Raw genomic sequence first — 13,943 nt, 5'->3', positions numbered from 1 at the left:
TTCATTTGGCTGTGGTGGTCTTTGTTTTCGTGTGTGAGTGAGGTGGGTGGGTGTTTTGGATCAGGTTAGCCATATTGATTTGTATGCTGTTGGTGGATTCTTGTCATTGTCTTCTTGGGCTGTGTATGTGATAAAGGGGAGCCATACCAGGGTGAAAGCATCTTCTATTTTCCCCCATGTCAGTTTCAGTTTACAGTGGTACCTCGGGTTACATACACTTCAGGTTACATACACTTCAGGTTGTAGACTCCGTTAACCCAGAAATAGTACTTCGGGTTAAGAACTTTGCTTCAGAATGAGAACAGAAATTGCGCAGTGGTGGCGCAACGGCAGCAGCAGGAGGCCCCATTAGCTAAAGTGGTTTCAGGTTAAGAACAGTTTCAGGTTAAGAATGGAACTCCAGAACAAATTAAGTACTTAACCCGAGGTACTACTGTACTCTATAGTAGTTATAGATTAGATTATAGATTATGGGTGTAGTGTGGATTTTATCTGGATCTATTTGCACATACAGTGGTACCTTGGGTTACATACACTTCGGTGTCTACATACAGACTCCGCTAACCCAGATATAGTGCTTCAGGTTAAGAACTTTGCTTCAGGATGAGAACAGAAATCGTGCAGCGGCGGAGCAGCAGCAGCAGGAGGCCCCATTAGCTAAAGTGGTTTCAGGTTAAGAATGGACCTCTGGAACAAGTTAAGTTCTTAACCCAAGGTCACACTGTATTGGTTAATTTTTCTGGTAGGGCTGTTTCCCAAACTATCCCTTCTAAACGAAAGGAAACTGCTTGTGGTGTCTTTGAGGGAGGTTTCCTGGCCCTTTAAGGTTTCATTCCAGATGGGCACGCCCCCCTTCCCACTGTTGCTATGTACATCTCCTCCACCCTAGTGACAGCACAACCATTCTGCCTCTGAAAGGGCCCTGGCGGCATTCCCTTTCGACCTCGCCATCCCTGAATCTCCTGCTCTCAGCAAGAGAAAACCCCGGCAACACCAATGGCGCCCAAAAAGAAAGGAGGAGGAGGAGGAGGGCGCAAGAAGGAAGAGGCTGCCAAGGAACCAGAGCTGGATGATGCTATCGTACCTGAGCACAGCCGGGAGTTTTACTTGATTCAGATCCGAGATCTGGAGGGGCGACTAGCCCGGTGGGTAAAGGGTGTGTGTGTGTGTGTGTGTGTGTGTGTGTGTGTGTGTGTGTGTGTACACTGTATTCTCTGAGGTGTATAGGGAAGGGCAGCTGGAACAGAGCATAGACACCAACTTCCACAAATCTTTGCTATGCATTTGCTCCTTAGATGGGGCATATAGAAAGCATCCCTTTTCTTGGTAGCCAGAGGTACCATCAGGGTAGGATTTAGGGGCTGAAGTATCAAAGAATCAGAGAGCTGGAAGAGACCACAAGGGTCATCTAGTCCAACCCCCTGCAGTACAGGAGTCTTTTTGCCCAATGTGGGGCTTGAACCGACGACCCTGAGATTTAAGGGTCTCGTGCTCTACCGACTGAGCCAACTCTACCTGGGGCCTCACTGTGCAGAAGGAGCACCCCACCACCACGCCACACACAACTGGAGCAGAGGCTGGATTCCTGCATGCTAAGGTGGTGCCCAATGTGAACCCTACTTGGAGTGCACCCATTGTAATGAATGGGCCATGGCCAACTTAAGCCCATTCATCTCAATGGCTCTGCTCATGGGTGTCAAGTTAGTTGGTTACAACCCGCTGCACTTGGAATGGGTTCTGGGTTCCTTCCTCTTGACTGATCTTCTTTTGCTTAGGTACCAGAAGAAATGGGACGAGATGCAGGTGAGCGAGGAGATCTTCCGCAATGAATACGATAAGATGCTCCATGACAACAAGGAGATTGTGTCCTTTCTGAAGAAGACGCTCAACCAGCGGGTCGACGAGATTGCAGAGTTGACGGAGCAGCTCCAGTTACTCCAGCAAGCCAAAGACACAGAGAAGGACGCCTTTGAGGCCCAGCTAGGCCAGCTGAGGCACGAGTTCCAGGAGACCAAGGATCAGCTGACTTCTGAGAATATGAACCTCAGTAAGGCTGCCAGGCCGCTTTTTGGAAAAAGCAAAGGGGAAGGAGGTTTAGGCTCCCCTGCTTAGCTGCACAGGCGGAGTGTGCCTGTGTAGAGCACACTAGAAAGGAATTGCTTTCAGTTGCTTTCCAGGACAGTGCCTGCCTTGGATCTGCAGCACTTTAAACTCTATTTTCAGTTAACTGAAAATAACACCAAGCTCCTGAAGCATGCTGAAGGTAAAATCAGAACATGTACTTCTGTTGTTCCTAATCTATGTGTACATAATTCCACAATCCAGGCTGCAAATGCCATTGGCTATGTGGTCAGAAAAGCACCACCCGTGTGCAAGAAGATGTGTGTCTCCTATCAAACCCCCACCTAGGTTGGCACTACCAGGAGCCTTGATGAGGCAGTTGCTTCAGCGGCAGAGAGGGGAGGGGCAGCAGGTTTGGATTTGGGGCCCCACCTGCCTCCCTGCCTTGCAGAGACCTCAGAAGTGCTCCAGGGGACGGCGCCAAGGAGAAGGACGTGGCTGCACCTCTCTTTCTTGCCCCTACTGATACCTCCTTTTAGCAACTGGGCACAAGGAAGGAGTTAAATCCCAAACAGGCTGAGAGGGGTGTGAGGATGGGTGGCAGCTGTCCTGGTGAGTCAGGCGGTCAGGCCAGGTGCAAGACCTGGGTGAGGGCACAAAGTTCTCCATGGCACTCCTGAGGTGAGGTCACTTGGGCGGCAAAAGGGTAGGTAGAGGCAGGCAGATAAGGAGGCGTGGGCAAACGAGTACCACCCTGGCACATGGAGGCTGCCTCAGATGAGCAGCCAAGTTGATCACCTGGCTGCCTGGCTGGGCTCTGTACTTAGAAAACCAAAGGGAAAGAGACAGAGCCCCCTGGTTCAGGGGCAGCCTACCTCTGCATAACAGGTTACAGGGATGGGCACTGTTTCCTTGTTCATTTCAGGTAACAAAATATATTGAGCTGGCTATGCTCATACCCCAGTATGATGACTGGGGCCTAAGGGGGGTGCCTAAAGTCAGAATTTCTGGTCACTAGGTGGCAAGCTGGCTGCCCTGGAGGATTTTAGGATCCACAAAGATGAGATCATGTCGAAGTTTGCCGAACTCGAGGCGGAACTGAAGAAGCAAGCAGAAGACCACAAGGATTACATCTATAACCTGGAGAGGAAAGCTGTGATTGATAAAGAGAGGTGTGTGCTGTGGGATGGGGGTGACCAGCCCTCGCCAACCTAGTGCCCCCTAGATGCTTTGAACTACAACTCCCATCAGCTGGCTGGGGCTGACGTAAGTTGTAGTCTGAAACATCTGGGAGACACCATGTTGGTGAAGGCTGGGATTGACCAAGGGCGCCATTGTGTCAGGTGTTCAGTAGGATGGAACACATGCAGACTACAGGCTTTGCAGACCTGTATTGTTCTTGTTCTTTCTTATTTATTTATTTATTTATTTATTTATTTATTTATTTGCAATGACCTCATGGTTCACCCAACTGGAGCTAGTAGCAATACAATGGCAGAGTAGTGAGGGGAAGAGCTACAGGCAAAATGGCGGGCCCAGGGGTGGAGACATGCTCTGCTGAGATGGCCTGCCTATCCAAACCCAGACATCCCCACTGTGAAACTACAGATCAGGGGTTCTAATGTAACCAAGATTCAGTATATGGAAAGGGACTAAATATCAAGTGGTGTGAGAGACCTGGAGAGCCAGTGCCTGTCAGAGCAGGCATTACCTGGCTTGGTGAAGGCAACCTCTCTTTTTGTTTCTTATTTATTTATTTCACCGGTTGTAAAAAACAAACAAAAACCCAGACAAACCTCAAAGTGGTTTACCACAAAAATAAAGCAGTAAAATCAAGAAAAATGTGTAACCCTACTTTCAAACATATGAAAGTTAAATTACCAGAACAGATTAAAATTACCTCTTCTTTCTAAGCATCTGGATAGGGTTGTTGAAACAGGAATGTTTTTAGCAGGCATTGAAAAGAGTACATTGAAGGCGCCTGCTTAATCTCAAGAGGCAGGGAGTTCCAAAGGGTAGGTGCTGACACACTAAGCGATTGATTTCTTACAAACGCAGAACAGGTATTATGTGGCACTTGTAGTAGTGCCAGTTTTGCCGACTGAAGTGGTCAAGTGGGCACATGCTGGGGTAAGGCGATCTCTCAGATAAGCTGGTTCCAAGTTGTTAAGGGCTTTATGTACTAATAGTAGCACTTTGAACTTGACCTGGTAGCAATCAGTGCAGACCTTTGAGCACAGCTGTTGTATGCTGACAAGGCCTCACTCCCGTCAGCAACTGCGCTGCAACATTCTGCACTAACTGCACCTTCCAGATCGAGTGTGAGGGAAGCCCCACACAGAGCACAGTGCAGAAATCCAGACTTTAAGTAACGGGTGCATGAACTATGGTGGCAAGTCTTTATCGGTCCAGGAATGGCCATAGCTGTTGAAAGGTTACCCACCCCTATTATAGGACAACAGTGTGATTTTAAAAAATGTGTATTTTGTCATTTCCTGGATTGCAAATTCCTTGACTCCTGTAATGCAGAAAAGCATGAAAACAGGCACCTGGTTTGCCATTGTGAGGATAGGACGTTGGATGAGTTGGGCCTTTGGCCTAATCCAGCACCCTTATGGTGGTACTGAAATTACAAATGAAATGAAATGGCACATGTTGCCTGGGGCAGTAGGATAGATGATCCTTGGATGCTTTCCAGAGGGCTTCCTACTGGACCAAGGTGGCTCAGACACTGGCCAATCCGCCTTTGCCACCTCCCAGCTGCAAGGCCAGGAGCTGTGCCTACTGCCAGCTCCTTGCTGGGATAGTGAGCCAGTGTGGTGTAGTGGTTCAGAGCGGTGGACTCGTAATCTGGTGAACCGGGTTCGCTTCCCCACTCCTCCACATGCAGCGGCTGGGTGACCTTGGGCTAGTCACACTTCTCTGAAGTCTCTCAGCCTCACTCACCTCACAGAGTGTTTGTTGGGGGGGGGGAGAAGGGAAAGAATATTGTTAGCCGCTTTGAGACTCCTTCGAGTAGTGATAAAGCGGGATATCACAACCAAACTCTTCTTCTCTTCTTCCTTTCTCTCTCTCTCAGGTTAAAGAAGGAGATGATGCACCGTGTGAATGCGGTAGCCGCTGAGTTCCGCAAGGTGGCCCACAGCCAGATGGCAGAGACCACTAAGCGCACCATCCGGGAGAATGTCACCATCAGCTTCCAGCTGACCAAGATAACCGAGCAGAGCCTCCAGCTCCTCCAAGAGAACGAACGGCTCAAGGAAGCCCACTCAGAAGCTCTGAAGCAGCTGGAGCTGCTGGAGGAAAACGAGACAAAGATGGCACAGAACAGCCTCAGCAACCAGAAGGTAAGAATTGTCCTTTGCAAAAGTGCAGGGCTGGGCCACAATTTATGCCTGGGGTGGCCAGCATGGTACCTTCTGAATGCCGTTAGACTCCGACTCCAATAACACAGTGGGTAATTCAGAAGTGCATGAAGTTCCCTTCAAAGTAGTCACAACGACACAACTTCACAGCTGCATCCACTTCTAAGATTATACAATCCTCTTTAAAAGATACAGTCCACTTCTTCATGTGGCATTTGGCTAAACTATGGAGCTTGCTTTCACGGGAGGCACCAACTTGGATGGTTTTAAAAAAGAACTGGACAAATTCGTGGGGGAGGAGAAGGCTATTGATGGCTTCTAGCCAGGATGGCCACACTCTGCTTCTACAGTTTGAGGCAGTGATGCTTCTCAATGCCAGTTGCTGGAAAGCTCAGGAGGGGAAAGTTGTTCTTGTGCTCAGGTCGTGCGTTCTGGTTTCCCTTTAGGTCACCTGTCTTGGCCACTGTGAGAACAGAATGCTGGAACAGATGGGCCATTGGCCTGATCCTGCAGACTCTTACGTTCTTACAACAATAATACAGTGGTACCTCGGGTTAAGTACTTAATTTGTTCCAGAGGTCCGTACTTAACCTGAAACTGTTCTTAACCTGAAGCACCACTTTAGCTAATGGGGCCTCCTGCTACTGCCGCACCGCCGGAGCACAATTTCTGTTCTCATCCTGAAGCAAAGTTCTTAACCTGAAGCAATATTTATGGGTTAAGGGAGTCTGTAACCTGAAGCGTATGTAACCTGAAGCGTATGTAACCCGAGGTACCACTGTAATAACTATCAATGAGAACCTCTATGCACTGCCTTCCAGCTAGATCTACTGTATTCTGATCATGTACCTGGACAAATTATTTGGAGTGCTCCAGTAGCTACAGGTGAAACTCGAAAAATTAGAAAATTGTGGAAAAGTTCATTGATTTCAGTAATCCAACTTGAAAGGTGAAACTAATATATGAGATTGACTCATGACATGCAAAGCGAGATGTGCTTCTACTTCTCAGAGGTCCACTCTTGCTCTATTTGCAATCCTTGTTTTGCTAATTTCCTTGAATATTCTAATTTTATGAGATGGTTAATTTGGGGTTTTCATCAGCTGTACGCCATGATCATCGCAATGATAACAAATCAAGGCTTGGCATATCTCGCTTTGCATGTCACAAGTCTATCTCATATATTAGTTTCACCTTTGAAGTTGAATTAGTGAAATAAAGGAACTTTTCCACAATATTCTAATTTTTCGAGTTTCACCTGTACTTTTGGAGGGACTGAAGTTGTGCTTTCCCTGAAGTTCCATTGTACATAACAGAACTTTCACACCATTCTCTTGAAACCGAAGCTCCTTTTGTTTTCAGTGTTGCTAAATGCTTAGCTTTGGAGCATGCCAGACTCCTCCTCCTTTGTGTCCTTCCTGCATACCTTCTCCAGAGTGACCCTGGTGGACCCTGGTGAGAATACTTATTTTCAGTGGTTAGAAAGCTCCCCTTTCATGCTTATTGGGCAGCCTTGGACCATGGCACTTCTGTACAATTCCCATCAGCCTCAACCACCATGGTCAATGGTCAGGGATGATGGGAACTGTAGTCCAAAACATCTGAAGGACCCTACATTGACTACCCATGAAAATAAAACAGCAGCTGACTCCCATGTTGCATTTTCTGCTCATCAGGATAACAAGAGCCAGTGACATGATCCAGGGCTGATGCTTTTGTGCACCACTTGAGTAAATCCACCCAGCCAATAGGCCCAGGTGTCTAAGCAAAGGGCATAATAAAGATATTTAATAAAATAAAATGATAATAAATAAGAATAAGAATAAGAATTTATTATTTATACCCCGCCCATCTGGCTGGGTTTCCCCAGCCACTCTGGGCGGCTTCCAACAAAACACTAAAATACAGTGACCTATTAAACATTAAAAGCTTCCCTAAACAGGGCTGCCTCTAACATCCCAACCTTGTGCCTCCCATGTTACTAGACTCCAACTCCCATCACCCCCAACTTTGCTCATGCTGGCTGGGGATGATGGGAGTTGGAGTCCAACATTACCAGAAGGGCATCAGGTTGTGGGAAAGCTGATATTAGTTACTATATTATATTCAAATGGTGCTGAGCCTTTCCACACCCAGCTGAAGGCAGAATGCAAGCTGATGATCACCTGTGTATGTGACAGGTATGCTCACATGTGCATGTTTGGTACACAGATGATCTGGATGCTCACCAACAAGTGCAAGGAGCTGCAGGCGCAGGTGGAAGAGTACATGGAGATGAAGAAGGTCATGGCCCAAACAAAGGAGACCAATGAGGTGCTGGAGCAGCAGAACGTGGCGCTAAAGTTAGTACAGGCATCTCTCTCTCTCTCTCAAGAGTCAGAGTCAGTTTTTTCACTGCCCTGGCTTCTTTCCTGGTTAGGTGCTGCTGGTTGTCGACTAACGGTCTTGTTTCTATTCCTGGCCTGGCCTTCTCCTGCTCCACTCAGAGAGGAGCTGACTCTGCAGAGGCAGGAGATGCAACGGAAAAGCAGTGAAGAGGAAAGCCAATCAAAGGCCCTTGAAGAGGAGCATCAGCTGCGGCTGAATGCTGAAAGAATCCTCAGGCACACTGCCCAGGGCCTCAAGGAAGTGCTGCTGGTGAGTGTCTGGGAATATTGGGACACTGCTGGGAGGGTTCTGAGACCTTTTGCCACATTAAGGAAATCCAAGTTGATTGGCCTTATGAGCTTTGGCTGATTTTTATGGGTCAATATTGCATCTATTTGCATTTGAGTTGTCTGTCTCGGGAGACAATGGAGGAGTGCGCCTTTGAGGGTGAAGTCAAACCATCAGAGAGTTACAGCACCTGCTGTGGCTGTGGAGACTGACATGGGAGAGACATGTTTTGTTGCAGCTGGGGCAAAGGAAGGTGTCCAGTTGTGCTGCTGCAGGTGCACCCAGGCATTTTTTAAAATATAATTTTTATTAATTTTCCAATATAAGATTATACAAACAAAACCTCCAATTTATCACCAACATCCTCCTTTTGGACTTCCATCAACATGTCTGGTAATTCTCCGTTTTACTCACTTCCACATTTCTCAGTTTAATATTGCACTACCTTAATATCTTATTTTACCTTATTTTTTAAACAATATTTCTATTATACATTCTCACAGAGCATCCTGAAAACTTACAAACATTATCTGATCATCACATATACTTTTCATATAATCTGTAAATTTATTCCAGTCTTCAGTGATTTTTTTGGTCTCAGCGGTTCTGGATCCTCCCTGTTAATTTATCAAGTTCTGCGTAGTCCATTAATTTCATTCTCCATTCTTCCATCGTAGGCAATTCTTCTTGTTTCCAATTTTGAGCCAACAAAATTCTTGCTGCTGTTACTGCGTACAAAAACAATTTCCATTCTTTTTTATTAATTTCATTTCCTATTATTCCTAATAGAAATGCTTCTGGTTTTTTAACGAATGTATATTTCAACATTTTAAAAAACTCATTATATATCATTTCCCAAAAGCATTTACTTTTTTACACTCCCACCACATATGGTAAAATGTTCCTTCTTTTTCTTTACACTTCCAACCTTTATTACTTACTTTATACATTTTAGCTAATTTCACTGGTGTTACATACCATCTATATATCATTTTCATCATATTTTCAGGTGCACCCAGGCATTTATTCTCTCTGCGCTCCTCCCAGCAGTCATTCCTTCTCTGGTTACTGCTAAGGATGCACGACCTGTCTGTCTGCAGGCACTGTGGTCGTTTGCAAGTGATTCCCACACGGTGGTGGTGATGTTTCCAGCCTTCATGTCACATTTGCAGAAATCTTTGTAACACAGAGTTGGTTTGCCAACAGGTCTCGTGCCTGAAACCATCTTTCCATAGAGAAGATCCTGCCATCTTCCATTCTGCGAACAGGATCAAGCTAGTAAAAGCCAAACTGTTGCTAATCTCCTTCTTTGTAGATCCTGCGTTGAGCAAGGGCTTGGCTACAGTTCTATAAGCTAACCTAAACTGTCTGCTTCCTGTATGCATTTGGGCTGGGTAAACTGGGATCACAAACTTGCCCACTTCAAACTTTGCATTTTATTTGAAGTGTGGGGAACAAATATGGTGGAAATCTAGGGGGGTTTTGCAGCCACATTCTTCCTCTTCACTCCCACAGGAACGCCCATCTGATGAGGATGAGGATGGCCACTTTGATGTGATGTTCCACTTAAGGCGCAATGATGTGCTGCAAGCCACCTTGAATCTCCTGAACAGAAGCATCGCACGCATCGAGGCCAATCAGCTTCTCCGCACTCTCTATGTAGAGAGCAAGGTGTTCAAACCTACCACCACGGAGGGCAGCAGGTAAGCGAAAAAGGGGATGAGATCCATGAGGGTTGGGAGGGGTGCCACCGCCTGTTAAAGGTAAAGGTACCCCTGGGGTTGTGGCGCTCATCTCGCTTTACTAGCCGAGGGAGCCGGCGTACAGCTTCCAGGTCATGTGGCCAGCATGACTAAGCCGCTTCTGGCGAACCAGAGCAGCGCACGGAAACGCCGTTTACCCTCCCGCCAGAGCGGTACCTATTTATCTACTTGCACTTCGACGTGCTTTCGAACTGCTAGGTTGGCAGGAGCAGGGACTGAGCAACGGGAGCTCACTCCGTCGCAAGGATTCGAACCGCCGACCTTCTGATTGAAGAGCCAGTGTGGTATAATGGTTAGGAGCGGTAGTCTCCTAATCTGGGGAACTGGGTTTGCGTCTCCGCTCCTCCACATGCAGCTGCTGGGTGACCTTGGGCCAGTCACACTTCTGTGAAGTCTCTCAGCCCCACTCACCTCACAGAGTGTTTGTTGTGGGGGAGGAAGGGAAAGGAGAATGTTAGCCGCTTTGAGACTCCTTAAAGGGAGTGAAAGGCAGGATATCAAATCCAAACTCTTCTTCTTCTTCTTGATCGGCAAGCCCAAGAGGCTCAGTGGTTTAACTCACAGGGCCACCCGCGTCCCACCACCGCCTGTTACGTTCTTGTAAAAGGACAAGCAGGCAGAGCTACTTAGTGAAAGGAAGCAATGCAATATAGATACCTGCCTCATAGGAATGGAAGAGGAAACTTGATTCAAATAGCACAGAAAGACAAAACTGCAGAATCCACACTTTCTTCCCCCACCATTAAATTTTTAATTTGTATACATAACAAGGGGGTTGGACTATATGAGCCTTGAGGATGCCTTCGAACTCTGTGATTCTAATATCCAAGGAAATAGTCTTACCAAAGACAATAATTCCAGTCTACCCAGTCTACAGCAATCATAGGTCATATGCAAATTCCCAATATAAGCTTAGCATTATAGGCACCAATTCTATAGGGCTGAGATGTATTCAGCCCCTGCAAAGTTTGTTGGGATGAGCCCCTTCAATCTGCAGGGGCCAGGGTCCTGCAGTAACAGCCCTTGTTGAGCCTTGTGGCAGCAGTGGGAGGCCTCAACAAACATCATGACGCCCATGATGGGAAACCCCCAATGTTGGGTGAAACTCTGTGCCTCTGCTTAGCGTGGAAGTTATCAGTCTACCTAATCGTATCCACAGGCATTCCTGAAAGAGGATGAAAAGGTCTCTCCCCTTTATTAGCGCATGCAAAAAAGGGGGGGAGCCACAGGTTGCCAAAATTCTATATGCAGTGCCTTGATCTGAAATGGCCACTTCCCAAACATTACAAGCCTGGCTGCTGTTAATAAAATGCAGATTGGCTCCTTATGCATATTAAAGTCTAATGAGGAGTGCAAGGGCCTGCTCCAAAGATGTACATGTGATTCAAATGTCTCATCCCAGAACTGTCATACTACTGTGTGGAAAAAGGAAGTCATGTATGGAAAAAGGAAGTCACATCACCACACTCCTTCCAGCACATGGGTTTTATTTGGGCTCCAGTGCAGCCTCAGTACAACCTTGAAAGTTGCACTTTCTGAAACAGTGCATGAACCGAAACGCAGCCACTCTTCAAAATTCACGCTTCTTTCAATTCTGCAGTGTAGTTCTCCAGCCAAAAATACATGTTCTAGAGAGAAAAGCGTGTGTAGAAACAGCATATACACCAGCAGAAAGCACATGCACAAAATGAACCCCAGGCCTTGGCAGGGGAGGGCGGGGTGTAAATAAAAATTATTATTATTAGACAGCAGCATTCTGGGGAAACGTGTGGGTTAGGCAGAATTGCATGTAGAAATGTTGAGTGTTAGGGGAAATTGGCTGGAAAATGCTGCTGAATTTCCACAGGAACGTTTTGTAAAATAAATAAGCAAATTCGCAAACTGGTATGGAACTGTAGATATCTGTTTCTCAGCCTCTCTGCTATCAAGCCTTCCCGCATCATGTCGCACATGAATGTTGCCAAGATCCCAGGGACCCATGCTGTCCACAGTATGCCATCTCTGAGCAACGTCTCCCAGGTCCGTGAGGATACTGTCCGGCCGTACGCTAGTGCCACAGAGGTGAGTGGGGAATCAGGACTTATTGGCCCCCAGGTGGGAAGCAATAACCAAAACCTAGGCAACAGCATGGCTTCCAGGAAGCAACTTGCAGAAATGAAGGCTGGAGCAATAATGCCTGACATGCCTGGAATTTGCTGCCACCGGTCTCTCAGCCAGGGTAGTTGCAAGGAAATTGAAAGAGAGAAGCGTGTATGCCAGCTTGAACTCTTAGGAGAAAAGGTGGGATTTAATTTAATAGTAAACAAACTGTCATGGCTGCCCCCAAAGATTCCTGGGAACCTCCATGTGTTATGGTTCTCTTCCCTAACAAATCTTGGCACCCTTAACAACTAGTTTCCAGGATGCTTTGGGGAGAAGCCACGGCTGTTGAAGTGGTATAATACTGCTTTAAAAATGCATGGTATGGATGTGACCTAACAAGCCTTTCCCTTCTGTTGGGGTGATAGAGCCGTATGGGCTGCACATAGCCTAGTGTTTATTTTATTTTCATTCATTTTTACTTTTCTATCCCACCTTTTATACCCTTTCCAAGGAACTTAAGGGGGCTTGTAGTTTTTATCCTCATTTATCCTCACAACAACCCAATGAAGTAGGGTCGCCTGGCCCAGATTCCCACCTTTTTTTCTTTAAAAAAACAAAATTTCCAAACCATCCTCAGATTTTCTATGCCAACAACAGTATATAAATGAGCCTGATAAATAAAGGTGTCCTGGTGCTATTCTGCCAAATCGTTTTGTGGAGAACTACCCTTCTCCTCTGCCTCAGGCACTGAAATGTATTGGGCTGGTCCTGTTTTTGAGTACATTTATCCGTGTTTTCCTCTGTGAAATTGTGAGGGGTGTGGATTTAACATCCCTAGCCTGAACACCTGCCCTTTCCCCCACAGCCTTTAATAGCAGCATGGAGAACGGAGCTGAAAGAGGAAGAGACCAAACCACAAGAGAAAGCTGTCTGTAAGAAACTGGCTGCACAGCAACCAACTGAGGAATAGTGAATGGAGAAGAAGCAACCCTTTATCCAGTATTCTCATTTTGCATCAGCACCTATCCCTCCAAGAGATAATGATACTCGGGGTGGAATTCTGAGGACTTTTATATCCCAATAGGTCAGTGCAGAACTGCCTGAGGCAAGTTACAGAGCCACTGAGCTGTTGAGTCAGAAACGGAAACCAAACAAAGGAGGAGGCACAAGCGGCCCTCCAACCCAACCACGTTCCAAGGCTGGGTGGATTTCCTAGGGCAAGACCACCACACTGCTCCCGCATGACAACAGGTCTTTGCGAAGTGGGATCCAGCTAGGATAGGAGGCCTCCGGCCTTTCTGGTAGCTGATATATGCTCCCACCTTCTTCTTCCTTTCTGAATTAAAGTGGAAGACACACTTCAACCCTTATACTCAAGGTTTACTCTTTAGAGGTGTGAGGATATTTCTGTATATAAAGCATTTAAAAACAAACAACAACCCGCCTGCCACTCCTCAGCCATAAAGGCTACCCCCAAAGAAAAATGGGGGAAGCTGTTTTGCACACACCCTCCTGTTTTCTGCATTATCAGGGAGCCTCGTCTATGGGTGAGTGCACTGGAAGCTCACAAAAAGCTTTTAAAATTATTTCATTCACATAGTACCCTGCAAGATGCCCACACTCTCTCATGCTACACAGATTAGGAATTACTAGGCTTGGAGATCTGGGACAAGTAATCACTGCAGCTTGTCATGAGGAGTAGGAGAAGGGGGGACGTTTCTCCCCACCAATGCACTTCCTCCCAATTAAGGTCTTTGTTGCAACAAAAGTGCATTGCAGTGGTACCTCGGGTTACAGATGCTTCAGGATACAGACTCCGCTAACCCAGACATAGTACCTTGGGTTAAGAACTTTGCTTCAGGATGAGAACAGAAATTGCATGGCAGCGGCACAGGAAGCCCCATTAGCTAAAGTGGTACCTCAGGTTAAGAACAGTTTCAGGTTAAGAATGAACCTCCAGAACAAATTAAGTTCTTAACCCGAGGTACCACTGTAATGGTGGAATTATACTAGACTG

The 13,943-nt window shown here is 46.6% G+C and overlaps 1 protein-coding gene across 2 annotated transcripts; it reads left to right on the top strand.

Annotated features, from left to right (window-relative positions):
* Positions 1–860: 860 nt before the first annotated feature.
* CFAP157 (cilia and flagella associated protein 157) lies at positions 861–13,290 on the top strand. Of its 2 annotated transcripts, XM_083485884.1 has the most exons (9): positions 867–1,145; positions 1,776–2,047; positions 3,080–3,233; positions 5,141–5,408; positions 7,638–7,768; positions 7,913–8,063; positions 9,597–9,784; positions 11,758–11,905; positions 12,792–13,290. In XM_083485884.1, the coding sequence occupies exons 1-9, from the start codon at positions 997–999 to the stop codon at positions 12,894–12,896; spliced, it is 1,566 nt and encodes a 521-aa protein (XP_083342010.1). In that variant the 5' UTR covers positions 867–996; the 3' UTR covers positions 12,897–13,290. The 2 variants fall into 2 exon arrangements, with proteins under 2 accessions (XP_083342009.1, XP_083342010.1); XM_083485883.1 differs by lacking the exon at positions 12,792–13,290 and having other exon boundaries at positions 861–1,145; positions 11,758–12,785.
* The last annotated feature ends 653 nt before the right edge of the window (positions 13,291–13,943 follow it).

Source organism: Podarcis liolepis (genome assembly GCF_965112155.1).
Source record: "Podarcis liolepis genome assembly, chromosome: Z".
Classification (NCBI taxonomy): domain Eukaryota; kingdom Metazoa; phylum Chordata; class Lepidosauria; order Squamata; family Lacertidae; genus Podarcis; species Podarcis liolepis.
The sequence above is the reverse complement of the archived record's forward strand: the minus strand, read 5'-3'. Positions and strand labels throughout refer to the sequence as shown.

Excerpts from the sequence above, each read along its gene's own strand:
- CFAP157 (XM_083485883.1), top strand. The coding sequence starts at position 997 with ATGGCGCCCAAAAAGAAAGGAGGAGGAGGAGGAGGGCGCAAGAAGGAA. Across the intron at positions 5,409-7,637 it reads ACAGCCTCAGCAACCAGAAG|ATGATCTGGATGCTCACCAA; the intron begins GTAAGAATTGTC and ends TTTGGTACACAG. Across the intron at positions 9,785-11,757 it reads ACCACCACGGAGGGCAGCAG|CCTCTCTGCTATCAAGCCTT; the intron begins GTAAGCGAAAAA and ends TCTGTTTCTCAG.